The sequence below is a fragment of the Molothrus aeneus genome, unplaced genomic scaffold (genome assembly GCF_037042795.1).
Source record: "Molothrus aeneus isolate 106 unplaced genomic scaffold, BPBGC_Maene_1.0 scaffold_208, whole genome shotgun sequence".
NCBI classification, from domain to species: domain Eukaryota; kingdom Metazoa; phylum Chordata; class Aves; order Passeriformes; family Icteridae; genus Molothrus; species Molothrus aeneus.
This window is the reverse complement of record NW_027098872.1, coordinates 66,563-89,929: the sequence shown is the minus strand read 5'-3', so window position 1 is coordinate 89,929 and position 23,367 is coordinate 66,563. Positions and strand designations below refer to the sequence as shown.

Below are 23,367 nucleotides of genomic sequence, written 5' to 3'. Positions count from 1 at the left end.
GAATTTGGAGGGGTTTGGGGGGGGGGGGGTCCAGAGGGAATTTGGGGGGGATCCGGGGGGGGTTTGGGGTGTCCTGGGGGGGATTTGGGGGTCTCAGAGTAGATCTGGGGGGGACCTGGGGGGATTTGGGGGGCTCTGGAGGGGGTTGGGGGGGTCCAGGGGGGATTTGGGGGAATATGGGGGGGTCCTGAGGGGGTTTAGGGGGGTCCAGAGGGGGTTTGGGGGGGTCCTGGGGGTTTGGGGGGGTTCTGGGGGGGGCTCAGAGTGGATTTAGGGGGGGCTTGGGGGGGATTTGGGGGGGATTTGGGGTGTGGGGGGGGAATTTGAGGGAATTTGGGGGGGGGGGGGCTCAGAATAGATTTGAGGGAATTTCGGGGGTTTTTGGGGTCCCAGGGGCTTTTGGGGGATTTTAGGGGGTCCCAGGTGGGTCTGGGGTCCCTTTTGGGGTCCCCCTGGTGCCCAGAACTGGGGGGGTCTGGGGGGTGTCTCTGGGGGGGTTCCGGGAAATTTTGGGGTTTTTGGGGGGGTCCCAGGGGGTTTTTGGGGCTCAGGGGGTTCAGGGGGGTCCCCGGTGGGTCTGGGGTCCCTTTTGGGGTCCCCCTGACCCCCGTTTCCCCCCAGGTCCCTCTCGGTGGGGCTCCACATCTCCCTCGATTATTGGTGGACCACGAAGGTGGAGCTGAGGGGGCTCGACCAGGTGGGGAAATTGGGGGGTCCTGGGGGGATTTGGGGGGTCCTGGGGGGATTTGGGGGGAATCTGGGGGGTCCCAGGAAAGATTTGGGAGGGATTGAGGGGAGATTGGGGGGATTGGGGGGGATTTGGGGGGAATTTGGGGGGTTCTGGGGGGGATTTTGGGGTGGTCCCAGGGGGATTTGGGGGGGGGGGGATTGGAAGGGATTTCGAGAATTTGGGGGGAACTGGGGGGTCCCAGGGGGCTTCTGAGGGGATTTTGGGGATTTGGGGGGTCCTGGGTGGATTCTGGGGACGTTTGAGGGAATTTGGAGGAGATTTGGGGGGGATTTGGGGGAAATTGGGGAGTCCGGGGGGATTGGGGGGGATTTGGGGGGATTTGGGGGGAATTTGGGGGGGATTTGGGGGTTTGGGGGGGTTGGGGGTGTCCGAGAAGTTGGGGACACTTGTTGGGGATGTCACACCTGTGTCACACACCTGTCACCACTGTCACACCTGTGTCACACACCTGTCACACCTGAGTGTGTCACACACCTGTCACCACTGTCACACCTGTCACACACTGTCACACAGGTGTCACACACCTGTCGCACACCTATGTCACCCCTAGGACAGCCCCGCGTACCTGTCGGCCATGTCCCTGTGTGTGTCACGCCTGTCACACACCTGTCACACCTGTCACACACCTTTGTCACACCTGTGTGTGTCACGCACCTGTCACACCTGTCCCACCTGTCACACACCTGTCGCACACCTATGTCACACCTGTGTCACACACCTGTCACACCTGTCCCCTGTCCCAGGCCAGCCCCGCGTACCTGTCGGCCGTGTTGCTGTGTGTGTCACACACCTGTCACACCTGTCACACCTGTCTGTCCCCCCAGGCCAGCCCCGCGTACCTGTCGGCCATGTCGCTGTGTGTGTCACACCTGTCACACACCTGTCACACCTGTCACACCTGTCACACCTGTCACACCTGTCCCACCTGTCACACCTGTCACACCTGTCACACCTGTCTGTCACACCTAGGCCAGCCCCGCGTACCTGTCAGCCATGTCACTGTGTGTGTCACACACCTGTCACACACCTGTCACACCTGTCTGTCACACCTAGGCCAGCCCCGCATACCTGTTGGCCATGTCACTGTGTGTGTCACACCTGTCACACACCTGTCCCCTGTCCCCTGTCCCAGGCCAGCCCCGCGTACCTGTCGGCCATGTCGCTCTGTGTGTCACACACCTGTCACACCTGTCACACCTGTCCTAGGCCAGCCCCGCGTACCTGTCGGCCATGTCGCTGTGTGTGTCACACACCTGTCACACACCTGTCACACACCTGTCTGTCTCCCCAGGCCAGCCCCGCGTACCTGTCGGCCATGTCGCTCTGTGTGTCACACACCTGTCACACCTGTCTGTCACACCTAGGCCAGCCCCGCGTACCTGTCGGCCGTGTCGCTGTGTGTGTCACACCTGTCACACACCTGTCACACACCTGTGTCCCCTGTCCCAGGCCAGCCCCGCGTACCTGTCGGCCATGTCGCTGTGTGTGTCACACCTGTCACACACCTGTCACACCTGTCTGTCACACCTGTCCTAGGCCAGCCCCGCGTACCTGTCGGCCATGTCGCTGTGTGTGTCACACACCTGTCACACACCTGTCACACCTGTCACACCTGTCTGTCCCCCCAGGCCAGCCCCGCGTACCTGTCGGCCATGTCGCTGTGTGTGTCACACACCTGTCACACACCTGTCACACACCTGTCCTAGGCCAGCCCCGCGTACCTGTCGGCCATGTCGCTCTGTGTGTCACACCTGTCACACCTGCCTGTCACACCTAGGCCAGCCCCGCGTACCTGTCGGCCATGTCGCTCTGTGTGTCACACACCTGTCACACACCTGTCACACACCTGTCCTAGGCCAGCCCCGCGTACCTGTCGGCCATGTCGCTGTGCCACCGCCGCGCGGGGCAGCGCCTCCTGCAGGGGGCGCTCTCCAACGGGGGCCTCTACGTGAAGCTGGGCCAGGGGCTCTGCGCCTTCGACCACCTGCTGCCCCCCGAGGTGACAATGACCCTGCGGCCCCTGGAGGACAGCGCCAGCCCCCGCGGGCACCGCGAGGTGACGGGGACACGGCATCGGGGACATCGGGGACATCGGGGACATCGGGGGGATTGCGGGGACATCGGGGGGATTGCGGGGATTGGGGACATTGGGGACATGGGGACATGGGGACATCGGGGACATCGGGGACATCGGGGACACAGGGGGGGATTGCGGGGATTGGGGACAGTGGGGACATGGGGACATTGGGGACATCAGGGACATCGGGGGGATTGCGGCGACTGGGGACACTGGGGACATGGGGACATTGGGGGGATTGGGGACAGTGGGGACATGGGGACATTGGGGGGACATCGGGGGATTTGAGGCATTGGGGACAGTGGGGATATTGGGGACACAGGGGGGGATTGCGGGGATTGGGGACATTGGGGACATCAGGGACACTGAGGGGACAGGGGGACATTGGGGACACTGGGGGGAATTGGGGACATTGGGGACAATGGGGACAATGGGGACATCGGGGGGACAATGGGGACATCAGGGACATTGGGGAGAATTGGGGGACACTGGGGGGACAGTGGGGACAGTGGGGACATGGGGGGATTGGGGGGACATTTGGGGGAATTGGAGACATTGGGGATTGGGGACACTGGGGGGACACTGGGGGGACACTGGGGGGACATTGGGGACATCGGGGACATTGCGGGGATCGAGGACATTGGGGACACTTGGGGGTATTTGGGACATTGGGGGGCACTGGGGACACCGTGGGGGACATTTGGTGGCATTTGGTGGCATTTGGTGACCGAGGGGACATTGGGAACACACAGGGACAGGCGGGGCGGTGGCGCGGGGACAATGCGGGACCTTGGGCTTGGGGAGGACACAACAGGGGGAGAGGGTCCCCAGTGCCCCTCACCTGTCCCTCACCTGTCCCTCACCTGTCCCTCACCTGTACCCAGTGTCCCTCACCTGTCCCCGGTGCCCCTCACCTGTCCATCACCTGTCCCCAATGTCCCCAGTGCCCCTCACCTGTCCCTCACCTGTCCCCAATGTCCCCAGTGCCCCTCACCTGTCCCCGGTGTCTCTCACCTGTCCCTCACCTGTCCCCAATGTCCCCAGTGCCCCTCACCTGTCCCTGGTGTCCCTCACCTGTCCCTCACCTGTCCCCAATGTCCCCAGTGCCCCTCACCTGTCCCCTGTGCCCCTCACCTGTCCATCACCTGTCCCCAATGTCCCCAGTGCCCCTCACCTGTCCCTCACCTATCCCTCACCTGTCCCCGGTGTCCCCTCACCTGTCCCCAGTGTCCCTCACCTGTCCCTCACCTGTCCCCTCTCACCTGTCCCCAATGTCCCTTCACCTGCCCCTCACCTGTGTCCCAAATATCTCACACCTGTCCCCGTTGTTCCCTCACCTGTCTCACCTGTCCCTGATGTGTCCCCAATGTCCTCTCACTCGTCCCCTCACCTGTCCCTCACCTGTCCCTCACCTGTGCCAGGTGTCCCCTCACCTGTCCCCAGTGTCCCTCACCTGTCCCTCACCTGTCCCCGGTGTCCCCTCACCTGTCCCCAGTGTCCCTCACCTGTCCCTCACCTGTTCCCTCTCACCTGTCCCCAATGTCCCTTCACCTGCCCCTCACCTGTGTCCCAAATATCTCACACCTGTCCCCGTTGTTCCCTCACCTGTCTCACCTGTCCCTGATGTGTCCCCAATGTCCTCTCACTCGTCCTCTCACTCGTCCCCTCACCTGTCCCTCACCTGTCCCTCACCTGTGCCAGGTGGACGAGCTGTTCCTGGAGGATTTCCAGACCACGCCTTCCGGAATGTTCCGTGACTTCGACTACGAGCCCGTGGCGGCCGCCAGCCTGGCCCAGGTGCACCGGGCGACCCTGCCCGACGGGACCCCGGTGGCCGTCAAGGTGGGACACACCTGGGACACACCTGGGGACACTTGGGATACACCTGGAACACACCTGGGGACACCTGGGGACACACCTGGGGACACCTGGGACACACCTGGGACACAGCTGGGACACACCTGGGATACACCTGGAACACACCTGGGGACACCTGGGAACACTTGGGACACACCTGGGGACACACCTGGGACACACTTGGGGACAGCTGGGACACACCTGGGACACACCTGGGGACACCTGGGGACACACCTGGGGACAGCTGGGACACACCTGGGACACACCTGGGGACACACCTGGGACACACCTGGGGCACACTTGGGTGATGGGCGGGGTCAGTGTGTGGCCCCGCCCAGGTGACCCCGCCCCCTGCCCAGGTGCAGTACCTGGACCTGCGCGATCGCTTCGAGGGCGACATGAGGACCCTGGAGCTGCTGCTGCGCCTGGTGGAGTTCATGCACCCCGACTTCGCCCTGGGCTGGGTGCTGCAGGTGAGGGGCACACCTGGGGACAGCTGGGGACACCTGGGATACACCTGGGACACACCTGGGGACAGCTGGGATACACCTGGGGACAGCTGGGACACACCTGGGCACAGCTGGGGACAGCTGGGGACACCTGGGACACACCTGGGGACACCTGGGGACAGCTGGGATACACCTGGGGACACCTGGGGACAGCTGGGATACACCTGAGATACACCTGGGCACACCTGGGGACAGCTGGGATACACCTGGGGACAGCTGGGATACACCTGAGATACACCTGGGCACACCTGGGCACACCTGGGCACTGCCCTGTCCCACTGCTCCATGCAGTTCATGCACCCTGACTTTGTGCTAGGACGCTGTCACTGTCACACACCTGTGTCACACCTGTGTCACTCACCTGTCCCACTCACATGTGTCACACCTGTCCCACACCTGCGCAGGAGCTGAAGGCCACCCTGGCCCTGGAGCTGTCTCTCTGTCACACCTGTCTCACCTGTAGGAGCTGAAGGGCACGCTGTCACCGTCACACACCTGTGTCACTCACCTGTCACACCTGTCACACTTGTCACTCACCTGTGTTACCTGCACAGGAGCTGAAGGGCACAGTGGCTCTGGAGTTGTCACACCTGTCACACCTGTGTCACTCACCTGTCTCACCTGTCCCCAGGAGCTGAAGGGCACACTGCCTCTGTCCCTCACCTGTCCCTCACCTGCAGGAGCTGAAGGGCACGCTGGCGCTGGAGCTGTCACTGTCACACCTGTGCCACACCTGTCACACCTGTGTCACACCTGTGTCACATCTGTGTCACACCTGTGTCACACCTGTCACACCTGTGTTACCTGTCCCCAGGAGCTGAAGGGCATGCTGGCGCTGGAGCTGTCACTGTCACACCTGTCACACCTGTCACACCTGTGTCACACCTGTCCCTTACCTGCACATGAGCTGAAGGGCACGCTGGCGCTGGAGCTGTCACCAGTGTCACTCACCTGTGTCACTCACCTGTCCCTCACCTGTCCCTCACCTGTGTCCCTCACCTGTCCCTCACCTGTGTCACACCTGCAGGAGCTGAAGGGCACGCTGGCGCTGGAGCTGTCACTGTCACACCTGTGTCACACCTGTCCCTCACCTGTGTCACACCTGCAGGAGCTGAAGGGCACGCTGGCGCTGGAGCTGTCATTGTCACACCTGTGTCACACCTGTCCCTCACCTGTGTCACACCTGCAGGAGCTGAAGGGCACGCTGGCGCTGGAGCTGTCACTGTCACACCTGTGTCACACCTGTCCCTCACCTGTGTCACACCTGCAGGAGCTGAAGGGCACGCTGGCGCTGGAGCTGTCACTGTCACACCTGTGTCACACCTGTCCCTTACCTGCAGGAGCTGAAGGGCACGCTGGCGCTGGAGCTGTCACTGTCACACCTGTGTCACACCTGTCTCACCTGTCACCTGTGTCACACCTGCAGGAGCTGAAGGGCACGCTGGCGCTGGAGCTGGATTTCGAGAACGAGGCGCGGAACTCCGAGCGCTGCGGGAGAGACCTGGGGCACCTGCGGGGGGTGACGGTGCCACGGGTGCACTGGGGACACTGCAGCAAGGTGGGCACACCTGGGGACACCTGGGATACACCTGGGGACACTGCAGCAAGGTGGGCACACACCTGGGATACACCTGGGGACACCTGGGATACACCTGGGGACACTGCAGCAAGGTGGGCACACACCTGGGATACACCTGGGGACACCTGGGATACACCTGGGGACACCTGGGGACACTGCAGCAAGGTGGGCACACACCTGGGATACACCTGGGGACACCTGGGATACACCTGGGGACACACCTGGGGACACCTGGGATACACCTGGGGACACTGCAGCAAGGTGGGCACACCTGGGATACACCTGGGGACACCTGGGGACACTGCAGCAAGGTGGGCACACACCTGGGGATACACCTGGGATACACCTGGGGACACCTGGGGACACTGCAGCAAGGTGGGCACACACCTGGGGGACACACCTGGGGACACACCTGGGATACACCTGGGATACACCTGGGATACACCTGGGGACACTGCAGCAAGGTCGGCACACACCTGGGCACAGCTGGGCACAGCTGGGAACACACCTGGGCACACACCTGGGCACACACCTGGGCACACACCTGGGGATACCCACAGACACACCTGGGCACACACCTGGGATACACCTGGGGATAGCCACAGACACAGCTGGGCACACCTAGGGACAGCTGGGCACACTTGGGACACACCTGGGGACACACCTGGGCACACCTGGGCACACCTGGGGACACACCTGGGGACACACCTGGGGCACACTTGGGATACACCTGGGGACACACCTGGGGACATACCTGGGGACACTGCAGGCCGGTGGCAGCGCTGGGGACAGGAGGAGCGGGCGGTGGCAGCGGGAGGGGGCCAGGGCTGGGCTGGGGTCACCTGGAATGGCACCTGTGTCACCTGTCCCCTCCCCCCTCCGTGCCCTCGTGTGCCTGCTCTGGTGTCCCCATTGTCCCCTCCCTGCCCCCACTGTCCCCACTGTCCCCTCCGTGTCCCCACCCCTGTCCCCATCCCTGTCCCATCCCTGTCCCCCCTGTCCCCTGTGTGTCCCCATTGTCCCCACTGTCCCCATCCTTGTCCCTATTCCCCGTCCCCTGTGACATCCCTGTCCCCTGTCGCTGTCCCCACTGTCCCCATTGTCCCCATTGTCCCCTCCCTGTCCCCGTTGTCCCCATTGTCCCCATTGTCCCCTCCCTGTCCCCGTTGTCCCCATTGTCCCCTGTCTGTCCCCACTGTCCCTATCCCTGTCCCCATCCCTGTCCCCCCTGTCCCCCGTGTGTCCCCTGTCTGTCCCCTGTCCCTCTGTCTGTCCCCCATCCGTCCGTCCCCTGTCTCTCTGTCCCCATGTCTGTCCCCATTGTGTCCCCTGTCTGTCCGTCCCCTGTCTGTCCCTCTGTCTGTCCCCATTGTGTCCCCTGTCCGTCTGTCCATCTATCCCGTCTGTCCGTCTGTCCCCAGCGCGTTCTCACGGCCGATTTCTGCGAGGGCTGCAAGATCACCAACATCGACGGCATCCGCGCCATGGGGCTGGGCCTGAGAGACGTCCGTGACCAACCCGGGGGACTGGGGAACGTCCCAGGGGATTGGGGAACGTCCCAGGGGATTGGGGAACATCCCAGGGGAACATCCCAGGGGGTTGGGGACATCCGGGGGGGTTTGGGGACACCGAGGGGGGATTGGGGACACCGAGGGCATCTGCACCATGGGGCTGGGCCTGAGAGACGTCCGTGACCAACCCGGGGGACTGGGGAATGTCCCAAGGGATTGGGGAACATCCCAAGGGATTGGGGAACATCCCAGGGGGATTTGGGGACACCCAGGGACACCTGAGCCATGGGGCTGGGGCTGAGAGACGTCAGTGACCAACCCGGGGGACTGGGGAACGTCCCAGGGGATTGGGGAACGTCCCAGGGGATTGGGGAACATCCCAGGGGGTTTGGGGACATCCGGGGGGGTTTGGGGACACCGAGGGGGGATTGGGGACACCGAGGGGGGATTGGGGACACCGAGGGCATCTGCACCATGGGGCTGGGCCTGAGAGACGTCAGTGACAAACCTGGGGCCGAGGGGATTGGGGAACGTCCCAGGGGATTGGGGAACATCCGGGGGGACTGGGGACACCCAGGGACACCTGAGCCATGGGGCTGGGGCTGAGAGACGTCAGTGACAAACCCGGGGGATTGGGGAACGTCCCAGGGGATTGGGGAACATCCGGGGGGATTGGGGAACATCCCAGGGACACCTGAGCCATGGGGCTGGGCCTCAGAGACGTCAGTGACCAACCCGGGGGACTGGGGAACGTCCCAGGGGATTGGGGAACATCCCAGGGGGTTTGGGGACATCCGGGGGGGTTTGGGGAACATCCGGGGGGATTGGGGACACCCAGGGCATCCGCGCCATGGGGCTGGGGCTGAGAGACGTCAGTGACAAACCTGGGGCCGAGGGGATTGGGGAACGTCCCAGGGGATTGGGGAACATCCGGGGGGACTGGGGACACCCAGGGACACCTGAGCCATGGGGCTGGGGCTGAGAGACGTCAGTGACAAACCCGGGGGATTGGGGAACGTCCCAGGGGATTGGGGAACATCCGGGGGGATTGGGGAACATCCCAGGGACACCTGAGCCATGGGGCTGGGCCTCAGAGACGTCAGTGACCAACCCGGGGGACTGGGGAACGTCCCAGGGGATTGGGGAACATCCCAGGGGGTTTGGGGACATCCGGGGGGGTTTGGGGAACATCCGGGGGGATTGGGGACACCCAGGGCATCCGCGCCATGGGGCTGGGGCTGAGAGACGTCAGTGACAAACCTGGGGCCGAGGGGATTGGGGAACGTCCCAGGGGATTGGGGAACACCCGGGGGGATTTGGGGACACCCAGGGACACCTGAGCCATGGGGCTGGGGCTGAGAGACGTCAGTGACAAACCCGGGGGATTGGGGAACGTCCCAGGGGATTGGGGAACATCCCAAGGGATTTGGGGGTGTCCCCAGGGGGGGCTGAGGGGATTTAGGGACGCCCAGAGGGGGATTTGGGGTGTCCCCAGGGGTTCCCAGGGCATCCGAGCCACGGGGCTGGGACTGAGAGACGCCAGTGACCAACCCGGGGCCGAGGGGATTTAGGGACACCCAGAGGGGGCATCTGGGGGTGCCTGGGGACATTTGGGGAGGTCCCAGGGTTTGATCCAGGGGATTTTTGGGGTGGTTTTTGGGGTTCTTGGGGGTTCCTAAATCCCCTAATTTGGGGGGGGGTCCCAGGGGATTTGGGGGATCCCGGGTGTCCCTATCCCCCCCCGCCTTGGGGACAAACAATGACCAAGGGGATTTAGGAGCTCGGGGTCCTTGATCTCACTTTGGGGATCCTGGGGCGGATTTGGGAGTGTCTGGGGGGGGTCCCAGAGGATTTTCGGGTTTTTTGGGGTTCCTAAATCCCCTAATTTCCCCCCCAGACTGCAGAGAAGCTGATCCAGGGGGTTTTTGGGAGGATTTTTGGGGTTTTTGGGGTTTCTAAATTCCCCAAATCCCCCCAGACCGCAGAGAAGCTGACCCAGGGGATTTTTGGGGCCACTTTTGTCAATTTTTGGGGTTCCTAAATCCCCTAAATCCCCCCCAGACCGCAGAGAAGCTGATCCAGGTTTTTGCCGAGCAGATTTTCTACACCGGCTTCATCCACGCGGATCCGCACCCGGGCAACGGTACGGGAACCCCAAAACCCGGGGGGAACCCCAAAACCAGGGGGGTACCCCAAAAACCGGGGGGACCCCAAAACCCGGGGGGGACCCCAAAACCGGGGGAACCCCAAAAACCGGGGGGGACCCCAAAGCCCGGGGGGGACCCCAAAAACCGGGGGGACCTAAAACCCAGGGGGGAACCCCAAAACCCGGGGGGTACCCCAAAAACCGGGGGGACCCCAAAACCGGGAACCCCAAAACCCAGGGGGGACCTAAAACCCAGGGGGGAACCCCAAAACCCGGGAACCCCAAAACCCAGGGGGGACCCCAAAACCGGGGGGACCCCAAAATCGGGAACCCCAAAACCCAGGGGGGACCCCAAAACCCCGGGGGGGACCCCAAAACCCAGGGGGAACCCCAAAACCCGGGGGGAACCCTAAAACTGGGAACCCCAAAACCGGGGACCCCAAAACCCAGGGGGACCCCGAAACCAGGGGGAACCCCAAAACCAGGAGGAGTCCCAAAACTGGGAACCCCAAAACCGGGGGGACCCCAAAATTGGGAACCCCAAAATCGGGGGAACCCCAAAATCGGGAACCCTAAAACCGGGGGGGACCCCAAAATTGGGAAGCCCAAAAACCGAGAGGACCCCAAAATCGGGAACCCTAAAACCGGGGGGGACCCCAAAATTGGGACCCCAAAAACCGGGGGGACCCCAAAATCGGGAACCCCAAAACCAGGGGGGACCCCAAAATGTGGAACGCCAAAATCGGGAACCCCAAAAACCGGGAGGGGGACCCCAAAATTTGCGGGGGGACCCTAAAATTTGGACCCCAAAATTGGGAGGGGGACCCCAAAATTGAGGCCCTAAAATTTGGAATGGGACCCCAAAATTTGCAGGGGGACCCTAAAATGGGGACCCCAAAACTGGGGCCACAAAATTGGGAGGGTGGACCTCAAAATTTAGGGGGGATCCTAAAATTCGGACCCCAAAATTAGGGGGGGACCCTAAAATTAGAGGGGATCCCAAAATTGGGACCCCAAAATGGGCGGGGGATCCCAAAAGCGAGGGGGGGAAATCCCCAAATTTGGGGGGATCTGAAAATAAGGGGGAGAAGTCGCAAAAATGGGGGGCACCCCAAAATTGGGGGACTCCAGAATGAGGGGGGACCCCATAATTAGGAAGGGGCGGGACCCCCAAAAGTGAGGGAGGAAATCCCAAAACGGGGGGGATCCCAAAATTCGGGGGGGAGACCCAAAAACCAAGGGGGGAAATCCCCAAACTAAAGGGACCCCAACATTTGGGGGGGACCCCGAAATTAAGAGGGGACCCTAAAATTGGGGGGGGGTCCCAAAATTGGGTGGCGGACCCCAAAATTTGGGGGGGGGACCCCAAAAGCGAGGGGAGAAATCCCAAAACGGGGGGGGGACCCCAAAACTTAGAGAGGGACCCCAAAATTAGGGGGGAGCCCAAAATTGAAGGGGGAACCCCAAAAGTGGGGGTGGAAATCCTCAAATTGGAGGGAAAACCCCGAATTTTCGGGGGGGGGGTCTCAAAATTGGGGTGGGACCCCAAAATTTGGAGGGGGACCCCAAAATTAGGGGGGGGAACCTCGAAATTGGGGGCCCAAAATTGGGAGGGAAACCCAAAGCCGGGGATTGGGAAATCTAAAAATTTGGGGGGACCCCGAAATGAGGGGATGGGGATGGCCCTGCGAAATGAGGAGGGGTCTCTAAAATAGTGGGGACCCCAAAAACGGAGGGACCCCAGAATTAGAGAGGAGGGGGCTCCCCCCAAATCCGGGGGGGGTCCCTAAATGGGGCGGGGGTCCCCAAACCCGGGGTCCCCCCACATCCCCCCAGTCCTGGTGCGGCGCGGCCCCGACGGGCGGGCACAGCTGGTGCTGCTGGACCACGGCCTCTACGAGACCCTGAGCGAGAGGTGGGACCCCAAAACTGACCCCGGGCACCCCGAAACACCGAGGGCACCCCAAAAATGGGGGGGGGGGCAAAAAACTGACCCGGGAAGGGAGGGGGGGGCACAAAAACCCCACAAAAATGGGCCCAAAATGAGCGGGGGACCCCAAAAATTGGGGGGGGGACCCTAAAACTGCCCAGGGGGACCCCAAAACTGAACTGAGCACCCCAAAAATGGGGGGGGCACAAAAAACCCGGGGGAGAGCCCAAAATCGGCCCAAAAAATGGGGGGAAATCCTCAAAGTGGGGGAACCCCGAAATTTCAGGGGGAGGCCAAAACCAGCGGGGGGACCCCAGAACTACCTGGGAACCCCAAAATTGGGGGGAAATCCCAAATCCCCTGGGGAACCCCGAAACTGGGAGGGAACCCCAAAATTTCCAGGGGGACCCCAAAAGTCTTTGGGGGAGCCCCAGAATTTCTGGGAAAACCCAAAATTACCAGGGGGGACCCCAAAAAAAACCGGGGAGAGCCCAGAAAAGGGGGGGAATTCCCAAAACTGGGGTCCCCAAAATGAAGGGGGAAATCCCAAAATTGGGGAGAAACCCCAAAGCTGGAAGGAAAATCCCAAATCCAGGGGTCCCCATATTCAAAGGGGTCCCCAGCTTAGGGTGGGGGTCTCCAAATTTGGGGGGATCCCCAAAACCTCGGTGGGGTCCCCAAAATAAAGGGGGGAATCCCAAAATTGGGGGGAAATCCCCAAATCCAGGGAGGAAATCCCCAAATCCAGGGGGTCCCCAAAACCTCTGGGGGCTCCCTAAATTAAAGGGGGAAATCCCAAATTTGGGGGAAAACCCCAAAGTCAGAGAGGAAACCCCAAAATCAGTGAGGAGAACCCCAAATTTCGGGGAGTCCCCAAATGCAGGGGGGGGGTCCCCAAAACCCCTGCGGGGGGACCCCAAAATAAAGGGGGAAATCCCAAAATTTGATGGGGGGCACAAATCCAAAGCCAGGGAGGAAAACCCCGAATCTGGAGGGTCCCCAAATCTGGGGGGAACCCAAATTTGGGGTGGGGGTCCCCAAAACCCCCGAGGGACCCCAAAATCTCCTGTGTCGTCCCCCCCCCCCCGCAGGGACCGGGTGTCGCTGTGCGGGCTCTGGAGAGCGATCGTGGTGCGGGACCACGAGGGCATGAGGGACCGGGCCCAGGAGCTCGGGGTGCAGGGTACGGAGACACCCCAAAAACTGACCCAAAATATCCCCAAAGTATCCCCCAAAATATCCCCAAAATATCCCCAAAAACTGACCCCAAAATATCCCCAAAAACTGACCCCAAAATATCCCCAAAATATCCCCAAAATATCCCTGAGGGACCGGGCCCAGGAGCTCGGGGTGCAGGGTACGGAGACACCCCAAAAACGGAGCCAAAATATCCCCAAAGTATCCCCAAAGTATCCCCAAAATATCCCCAAAAACTGACCCCAAAATATCCCCAAAATATCCCCAAAATATCCCCAAAATATCCCTGAGGGACCGGGCCCAGGAGCTCGGGGTGCAGGGTACGGAGACACCCGAAAAAACTGACCCAAAATATCCCCAAAGTATCCCCAAAATATCCCCAAAATATCCCCAAAAACTGACCCCAAAATATCCCCAAAAACTGACCCCAAAATATCCCCAAAATATCCCCAAAATATCCCTGAGGGACCGGGCCCAGGAGCTCGGGGTGCAGGGTACGGAGACACCCCAAAAACGGAGCCCAAATATCCCCAAAATATCCCCAAAGTATCCCCAAAGTATCCCCAAAATATCCCCAAAGTATCCCCAAAGTATCCCCAAAGTATCCCCAAAATAACCCCAAAATATCCCCAAAATACCCCTGAGGGACCGGGCCCAGGAGCTCGGGGTGCAGGGTACGGGGGACCCCGAAATAACCCCAAAAATGGACCCGAAATGACCCCAAAGAAACCCAAAAATAACCCCAAGAATGGACCCGAAATAACTCCAAACAAACCCAGAAATAACCCCAAAAATGGACCCTAAATAACCCCAAAATAACCCCAAAAATGGATCCTAAGTAACCCCAAAATAACCCCAAAAATGGACCCAAAATAGCCCCAAAATAACCCCAAAAATGGACCCCAAATAACCCCAAAAATATCCCCAAAATGGACCCTAAATAACCCCAAAAATGGATCCTAAATAACCCCAAAATAACCCCAAAAATGGACCCTAAATAACCCCAAAATAACCCCAAAAATGGACCCAAAATAACCCCAAAATAACTCCAGAAATGGACCCAAAATAGCCCCAAAATAACCCCAAAAATGGACCCTAAATAACCCCAAAATAACCCCAAAAATGGACCCTAAATAACCCCAAATAACCCCAAAAATGGACCCCAAATAACCCCAAAAATATCCCCCAAAATGGACCCTAAATAACCCCAAAAATGGAGCCTAAATAACCCCAAAATAACCCCAAAATATCCCTGAGGGACCCCAAAATAACCCACAAAAAATGGGGCGTGTTGGACCCCAAAATTACCCCAAAAATGGACCCCAAAACCCCCGAAATGACCCCAAAATAACCCTGAGGGACTCCAAAAATGAGACCCCAAAATGGGACCCCAAAATCACCCAAAAAATTGGGTGTGGGGACCCCAAAATATCCGTGAGGGACCCCAAAAAAGGGCCCTAAATAATCCCAAAATAATCCCAAAAATGGAGGGGGGGGACCTATAAAAATGGGGGGAGGGGACCCCAAAATGTGGGGCGTTACCTGGGGACACCTGGGGGACACCTGGGGTTACCTGGGGTTACCTGGGGGATACCTGGGGTTACCTGGGGTTACCTGGGGGCACCTGGGCACACCTGGGGGCACCTGGAGTTACCTGGGGTTACCTGGGGGACACCTGGGGTTACCTGGGGTTACCTGGGGGCACCTGGGCACACCTGGGGTTACCTGGGGGACACCTGGGGGACACCTGGGGTTACCTGGGGTTACCTGGGGGCACCTGGAGTTACCTGGGGGACACCTGGGGGACACCTGGAGTTACCTGGGGACACCTGGGGTTACCTGGGGACACCTGGGGACACCTGGGGGGCACCTTGGGTTACCTGGGGACACCTGGGGACACCTGGGGGGCACCTTGGGGCTACCTGGGGGGCACCTGGAGTTACCTGGGGGTACCTGGGGCACACCTGGGGGACACCTGGGGTTACCTGGGAGGTTCCTGGAGTTACCTGGGGAACACCGTGGGGGCACCTGAGGGTTACCTGGGGGTATCTGGGGTCACGTGGGATCACCTGAGGATCACCTGGGGGACACCTGAGGGCACCTGGGGATACCTGGGCTTCACCTGGAGGTACCTGGGCACACTTGGCATTACCTGGGGGGCACCTGAGCTTATCTGGGATCACCTGAGGATCACCTGGGGGTTACCTGGGCACAGCTGGGGGACACCTGGGGTTACCTGGGAGTTACCTGGGCACAGCTGGGGGACACCTGGGGTTACCTGGGGGACACCTGGGGGTTACCTGGGGTTACCTGGGGGTTACCTGGGCACAGTTGGGGTTACCTGGGGATCACCTGGGGTTACCTGGGCACAGCTGGGGTTACCTGGGGGTTACCTGGGGGTTACCTGGGCACAGCTGGGGGACACCTGGGGGTTACCTGGGCACAGCTGGGGTTACCTGGGGGACACCTGGGGGTTACCTGGGCACAGCTGGGGGACACCTGGGGTTACCTGGGCACAGCTGGGGTTACCTGGGGGACACCTGGGGTTACCTGGGCACAGCTGGGGGACACCTGGGGTTACCTGGGGTTACCTGGGGGTTACCTGTGAACATCTGGAGGTCACCTGGGTACACCTGGGGCTCAGCAGGGGCTCTGGAGCTCACCTGCGCTCACCTGCGCCCCCAGACTACCTGCTCTTCTCGGAGATGCTGCTGCAGCGCCCCCTGAGCCGCCGCTCGCGCCTGCTGGGCCCGCCCGGCTCTCACCTGGCGGGGCCGCACCTGGAGGCGCCGCCGGCGCTGCGGGGCGCGCCCGAGGGGCACCTGAGCGCCGAGGAGCGGGGCTACATGCAGAGCATGGCGGCGCGGCGCTTCCCGCACATGGTGCAGGTGCTGCGCGCGCTGCCCCGCCCCATGCTGCTCGTGTTCCGCAACATCAACACCGTCCGCAGCGTGCACGGCGCGCTGGGCGCACCTGCGGACAGGTACGGCATCATGGCCCGCAGGTGAGACAGCGCCCGGAGCGACACGGGGGGGGCTGTGGGAGTGTGGGGGACAGGTGTGCACAGGTGTGTCTGTGTGTGTGTGTGAATGTGTGTGACAGGTGTGCACAGGTGTGCCCAGGTGTGTCCAGGTGTGTCTGTGTGTGTGAATGTGTGTGACAGGTGTGCACAGGTGTGCCCAGGTGTGTCTGTGTGTATGAATGTGTGTGACAGGTGTGCACTGGTGTGTCTGTGTGTGTGTGTGAATGTGTGTGACAGGTGTGCACTGGTGTGTCTGTGTGTGTGAATGTGTGTGACAGGTGTGCACACGTGTGCACAGGTGTGTCTGTGTGTGTAAATGTGGGTGACAGGTGTGCACTGGTGTGTCTGTGTGTGTGAATGTGGGTGACAGGTGTGCACAGGTGTGTCTGTGTGTGACAGGTGTGCACAGGTGTGTCTGTGTGTGTAAATGTGGGTGACAGGTGTGCACAGGTGTGCCCAGGTGTGTCCAGGTGTGTCTGTGTGTGTGAATGTGTGTGACAGGTGTGCCCAGGTGTGTCTGTGTGTGTAAATGTGGGTGACAGGTGTGCACAGGTGTACACAGGTGTGTCTGTGTGTAAATGTGTGTGACAGGTGTGCTCAGGTGTGTCTGTGTGTGAATGTGGGTGACAGGTGTGCACAGGTGAGCCCAGGTGTGTCTGTGAGTCTGTGTGTGTAAATGTGTGTGACAGGTGTGCACAGGTGTGTCTGTGTGTGACAGGTGTGCACAGGTGTGTCTGTGTGTGTAAATGTGTGTGACAGGTGTGCACAGGTGTGTCTGTGTGTGGGTGACAGGTGTGCTCAGGTGTGCACAGGTGTGTCTGTGTGTGAATGTGGGTGACAGGTGTGCACAGGTGTGTGTGTGTGACAGGTGTGCCCAGGTGTGTCTGTGTGTGTAAATGTGTGTGACAGGTGTGCACAGGTGTGTCTGTGTGTGTGTGACAGGTGTGCACAGGTGTGCCCAGGTGTGTCTGTGTGTGTGAATGTGGGTGACAGGTGTGCACAGGTGTGTCTGTGTGTGTGTGACAGGTGTGCACAGGTGTGTCTGTGTGTGACAGGTGTGCACAGGTGTGCACTGGTGTGTCTGTGTGTGTGAATGTGGGTGACAGGTGTGCCCAGGTGTGTCTGTGTGTGTGTGACAGGTGTGCACAGGTGAGCCCAGGTGTGTCTGTGTGTGTAAATGTGTGTGACAGGTGTGCCCAGGTGTGTCTGTGTGTGTGTGACAGGTGTGCACAGGTGAGCCCAGGTGTGTCTGTGTGTGTAAATGTGTGTGACAGGTGTGCCCAGGTGTGTCTGTGTGTGTGTGACAGGTGTGCACAGGTGAGCCCAGGTGTGTCTGTGTGTGTAAATGTGTGTGACAGGTGTGCCCAGGTGTGTCTGTGTGTGTGTGACAGGTGTGCACAGGTGTGTCTGTGTGTGTGTGTGACAGGTGTGCCCAGGTGAGCCCAGGTGTGTCTGTGTATGTGTGTGACAGGTGAGCCCAGGTGTGTCTTTGTGTGAATGTGTGTGACAGGTGTGCACAGGTGTGCCCAGGTGTGCCCAGGTGTGTCTGTGAGTCTGTGTGTGTAAATGTGGGTGACAGGTGTGCCCAGGTGTGTCTGTGTGTGTGTATGTGTGTCCCAGGTGTGCCCAGATGTGCCCAGGTGTGCCCAGGTGTGTCTGTGTCTGTGTATGTGTGTGACAGGTGTGCCCAGGTGTGCTCAGGTGACCTCTGGGAGGTGTTGGGGTCACTCAGGTGAGCCCTGGGTGGTGTCGGGGGTCACCCAGGTGTCCCCAGGTTCCCATTGGGGGGTGTTGGGGTCACCCAGGTGTCCCCAGGTTCCCATTGGGGGTGTTGGGGTCACTCAGGTGTCCCCAGGTGAGCCCTGGGTGCTGTCAGGGGTCACTCAGGTGTCCCCAGGTGAGCTCTGGGGGGTGTTGGGGTCACTCAGGTTCCCATTGGGGGGTGTTGGGGTCACTCAGGTGTCCCCAGGTGAGCCCTGGGTGCTGTCAGGGGTCACTCAGGTGTGCCCAGGTGAGCTCTGGGGGGTGTTGGGGTCACTCAGGTGTCCCCAGGTGACCCCTTTGCCCCTCCCCCAGCGCCGTTCGCAGCTGGAGCCGCCTCCGGGGGGGTCCCGGGGGGTCCCTGCGGCAGCGGCTGCACCTGGGCTGGGAGAGGCTCAGGTTCGAGCTGGCGCTCAGGTGAGGGGGAGGGGCACGGGGGGAGGGGCACGGGGGGAGGGGCTGAGGTGGGAGGGGCTTAAGTGGGAGGGGGAGGGGTTCAGGTAAGGGGGGCTCAGGTGTGTTTGGGAGGGATGAGGTGAGGGGGGAGGGGCTCAGGTGAGGGGGAGGGGCTCAGGTGTGGGGGAGGGGCTTAAGTGGGAGGGGGAGGGGCTCGGGTAAGGGGGAGGGAGGGGCTCAGGTGTGGGGGAGGGGCTCAGATAAGGGGGCTCGGGGGGGGGGGGTTCTCATGTGGGGGAGGGGCTCAGGTGTGTGGGGGAACTCAGGGGTGGGGGAGGGGCTCAGGTGTGGGGGGGGTGTGTGTGACCCCCAGGTGACCTCAGCTGTCCCCTCCCCAGGTGTGTGTGACCCCCCCAGGTGTGAGTGTGACTCCCATCCCTTGTGACCCCACCTGTCCCCCCAGGTCCGGGTGACCCCCTCAGGTGACCTCACCTGTCCCCTCCCCAGGTGTGTGTGACCCCCCCCAGGTGACTCCCCCAGGTGACCTCAGCTGTCCCCCCCAGGTGTCTGTGACCCCCCCCAGGTGTCTGTGACCCCTCCAGGTCCCTGTGACCCCCCCCAGGTCCCTGTGACCCCTCCCAGGTGTGTGTGACCCCCCCCAGGTGTGTGTGACCCCCCCCAGGTGTCTGTGACCCCTCCAGGTCCCTGTGACCCCCCCAGGTGTGTGTGACCCCCCCCCAGGTGTCTGTGACCCCCCCCAGGTGTGTGTGACCCCCCCCCAGGTGTCTGTGACCCCCCCCAGGTGTGTGTGACCCCCTCAGGTCCCTGTGCCCCCCCCCAGGTCCCGGTGACCCCCCGGTGACCCCCCCGTCCCCTCCCCCAGGCTGGAGTGGCTCCGGTTCCGGGTGGCGGCGGCTGCGCTGCGGCTGCTGAGCCGCTGGGGGGCGCTGCCGCTGGGGGAGCACCTGCAGCACCTGCTCCGAGCCTGACGGGGGCGCCACAAACACAGCCCGGAAACGGCTGAAACACCCCGAAAACGGCTGAAATAACCCAAAAAACGGCTGAAATAACCCAAAAACGGCTGAAATAACCCAGAAACAGCCCGGGAATGCTGAAAATACCCCGAAAACGGCTGAAACACCCAAAACCAGCCCGGGAATGCTGAAAATAGCCCAAAAACGCCTGAAATACCCCAGAAACAGCCCGGGAATGCTGAAAATACCCCAAAAACGGCTGAAACACCCAAAACCAGCCCGGGAATGCTGAAAATAGCCCAAAAACGCCTGAAATACCCCAGAAACAGCCCGGGAATGCTGAAATACCCCAAAAACGGCTGAAACACCCCGAAACCAGCCCGGGAATGCTGAAAATACCCCAAAAACGCCTGAAATAACCCAAAAAACGGCTGAAATACCCCAGAAACAACCCGGGAATGCCGAAAATACCCCAAAAACGGCTGAAATAACCCAGAAACAGCCCGGGAATGCTGAAATACCCCAAAAACGGCTGAAATACCCCAGAAACAGCCCGGGAATGCTGAAAATACCCCGAAAACGGCTGAAATAACCCAAAACAGCCCGGGAATGCTGAAAATACCCCGAAAACGGCTGAAATACCCCAGAAACAGCCCGGGAATGCTGAAAATACCCCAAAAACGGCTGAAATACCCCAAAAATGGCTGAAACAACCCCAGAAACAGCCCGGGAATGCTGAAATACCCCAAAAACGGCTGAAACACCCCAAAACCAGCCCGGGAATGCTGAAAATACCCCAAAAACGCCTGAAATAACCCAAAAAACGGCTGAAATACCCCAGAAACAGCCCGGGAATGCTGAAATACTCTAAAAATGGCTGGAAACAGCCCAAAAACGGCTGAAATAACCCAAAAAACGGCTGAAATAACCCCAGAAACAGCCCAGGAATGCTGAAATACCCCAAAAACGGTTGAAACACCCCCAAAACAGCCCGGGAATGCTGAAAATACCCCCAAAACCAGCTGGAAATACCCCAAAAACGGCTGAAATACCCCAGAAACAGCCCGGGAATGCTGAAAATACCCCCCAAAAACGGCTTGGAATGCTAAAAATACCCCCAAAAAATGGCTGGGAATGGTGAAAATAGTCCAAAAACGGCTGGGAATGCTGAATGGGAATGCCCCAAAAAATAGGATGGGAACACCTGAAAATATCCCAGAACTTGGATTGGAATACCCCAAAATCGGCTGGGAATGCTGAAAATACCCCAAAAATGGGCTGGGAACACCTGAGAATATCTGAAAAACAACCAGAAAAACCCAAAAGCATCAAAAAAATCCCCCAAAATACCAGAAAAACCGACTGGGAACACCAAAAATGGTCTGGGAATGCTGAAAATACCCCAAAAATTGGATTGGAACAGCCAAAATACCCAAAAAATGGGCTGGGAACACCTGAAACACCCCCCAAAACCACCTGGGAGTGCTGAAAATGCCCCAAAAATTGGATGGAAACGTCTACAAAACAGGCCAGGAATGCTGAAAATGTCCCAAAAATGGGCTGGGAATATTCAGAAATATTACAAAATTGGCTGGGAACACCTGAAGGTATCCCAAAAATGGTCTGGGAATGCTGAAAATGCCCCAAAAATTGGGTGGGAACGCCTGAGAAAAGCTGAAAAACAAAGAGACCCAAAACAACGAAAAACCACCACAAAAATGGGATGGAAATGCGGAAAATATCCCCAAAATGGGCTGGGAATGCTGAAAATCCCAAAGGCTGGGTTGGAAACGCCCGAAAATGCCCCAAAACCTGGCTGGAAAAAGCGAAAAGTGCCACGAAAATTGGATGGGAACAACCAAAATCCCACAAAATTGGCTGGAATCACCCAAAATATCCCAAAACCCGGCTGGGAAACACCCAAAAATACCCAAAAGTCGGCTGGGAACACCTGAGAGCATCCGAAAAAGAACCAGAAAGAGCTGAAATAGCCCAAAATCAGCTGGGAACGGCCAGAATGCCCCGAAAACCAGCGGAGAACATCAAAAATAACCCAAAATCGGCTGGAAATGCCCCAAAATAGCCCAAAAATCGGCTGGGAACACCTGAAAACACCCCAAAAATGGGCTGGGAATGCTGAGAATGTGTGAAAAACCACAGGAAACACTCGAAACGACCCCAAAATACCCCAAAAACCGGCTGGGAATGCCCAAAAGACCCCAAGATTGGCTGGAAACACCTGGGAACATCTGGAAAACAACCAGAAACACCCAAAAGCACCGAAAATACCCCAAAAACGGGCTGGGAACGGCTGAAATACCCCAAAAACGGGCTGGGAATGCTGAAAATGTCCTAAAAATGGGATGGGAACAACTCAAATACCCCAAAAATCAGCTGGGAACACCTGAAAAAACAACCGGAGACACCCCAAAAATCTCCCAAAACTGGTTGGAAACACCCCAAAATAGCCCCAAAAATCAGCTGAAACACCCCAAAATACCCGAAAATACCCCAAAAATCAGCTGAAACACCCGAAAATACCCTAAAAATCAGCTGAAACACCCCAAAATAGCCCCAAAAATCAGCTGAAACACCCCAAAATACCCGAAAATACCCCAAAAATCAGCTGAAACACCCGAAAATACCCTAAAAATCAGCTGAAACACCCCAAAATACTCCAAAAATCAGCTGAAACCCCCCAAAATACCCGAAAATACCCCAAAAATCAGCTGAAACACCCGAAAATACCCTAAAAATCAGCTGAAACACCCCAAAATAGCCCAAAAATCAGCTGAAACACCCGAAAATACCCCAAAAATCAGCTGAAACACCCCAAAATACCCGAAAATACCCCAAAAATCAGCTGAAACACCCGAAAATACCCTAAAAATCAGCTGAAACACCCCAAAATAGCCCAAAAATCAGCTGAAACACCTCAAAATACCCGAAAATACCCCAAAAATCAGCTGAAACACCCCAAAATACCCCAAAAATCAGCTGAAACACCCCAAAATAGCCCAAAATCGTCTGGAAAGAATTGAGAACACCTGAAAACCAACCGGAAACACCAAAACCCAGCGGAAACCACCCAAAACCGTGGCCAGGAACGCCTGAAAATGGCCCAGAATGAGCTGGAAACACCCGAAATGCCCCAAAAAGCAGCCGGAGACGCCCAGAAACCGCCTGAAAACAGCTGGAAATGCCCAAAACGGGAAAAAATCCCCCCTAAATCAGCCAGAAACGGTAAAAACACCCGAAATACCTGAAAAACGGCAAAAACGGCCGGAAACTCCCAAAAATACCTCAAAAACCCCAAAATTCAGCTGGAAAAACACCGGGAAAATCATCTGAGAATTCCCCAAAAGCACCTGGGAATACCTGGGAAAGGGCAAGAAACAGCCAAAAATGCCCCAAAATTCAGCTGGAAAAGGTAAAAATGGCCTAAAACCAGCTGGAAACACCCAAACCAGCAGAAAAGCACCCAAAAATCGGCCAGAAACAGTAAAAACCACCTGAAAATACCTGAAAAACAGCCAGAAAGAGCCAAAATACCCAAAAAAGAACCAAAATTCAGCCAAAAAAGCAGAAAAATAATCTGAAAACCACAAAAAAAAAAAAAAAAAAAAAACAAAACTGGAAAAGATCTGAAAAGAGCTG

At 58.9% G+C, this 23,367-nt stretch overlaps 1 protein-coding gene and 1 long non-coding RNA gene across 2 annotated transcripts; one reads left to right on the top strand and one right to left on the bottom strand.

Annotated features, from left to right (window-relative positions):
- Positions 1–624: 624 nt before the first annotated feature.
- On the top strand, positions 625–23,343 carry ADCK5 (aarF domain containing kinase 5). The gene is made up of 12 exons (XM_066570122.1): positions 625–697; positions 2,607–2,807; positions 4,530–4,670; positions 5,045–5,158; positions 6,621–6,752; positions 8,195–8,278; positions 10,346–10,427; positions 12,267–12,345; positions 13,452–13,543; positions 16,243–16,561; positions 18,656–18,757; positions 19,620–23,343. Exons 2-12 carry the CDS (start codon positions 2,631–2,633, stop codon positions 19,723–19,725), a joined length of 1,428 nt encoding a protein of 475 aa, XP_066426219.1. The 5' UTR covers positions 625–697; positions 2,607–2,630; the 3' UTR covers positions 19,726–23,343.
- On the bottom strand, positions 6,621–7,258 carry LOC136569769 (uncharacterized). Its single transcript, XR_010785457.1, has 4 exons — positions 7,197–7,258; positions 7,066–7,160; positions 6,813–6,982; positions 6,621–6,762 (listed from the first exon to the last, which is right to left on the bottom strand). It is a non-coding gene; the product is annotated as an uncharacterized lncRNA (long non-coding RNA).
- Positions 23,344–23,367: the final 24 nt, after the last annotated feature.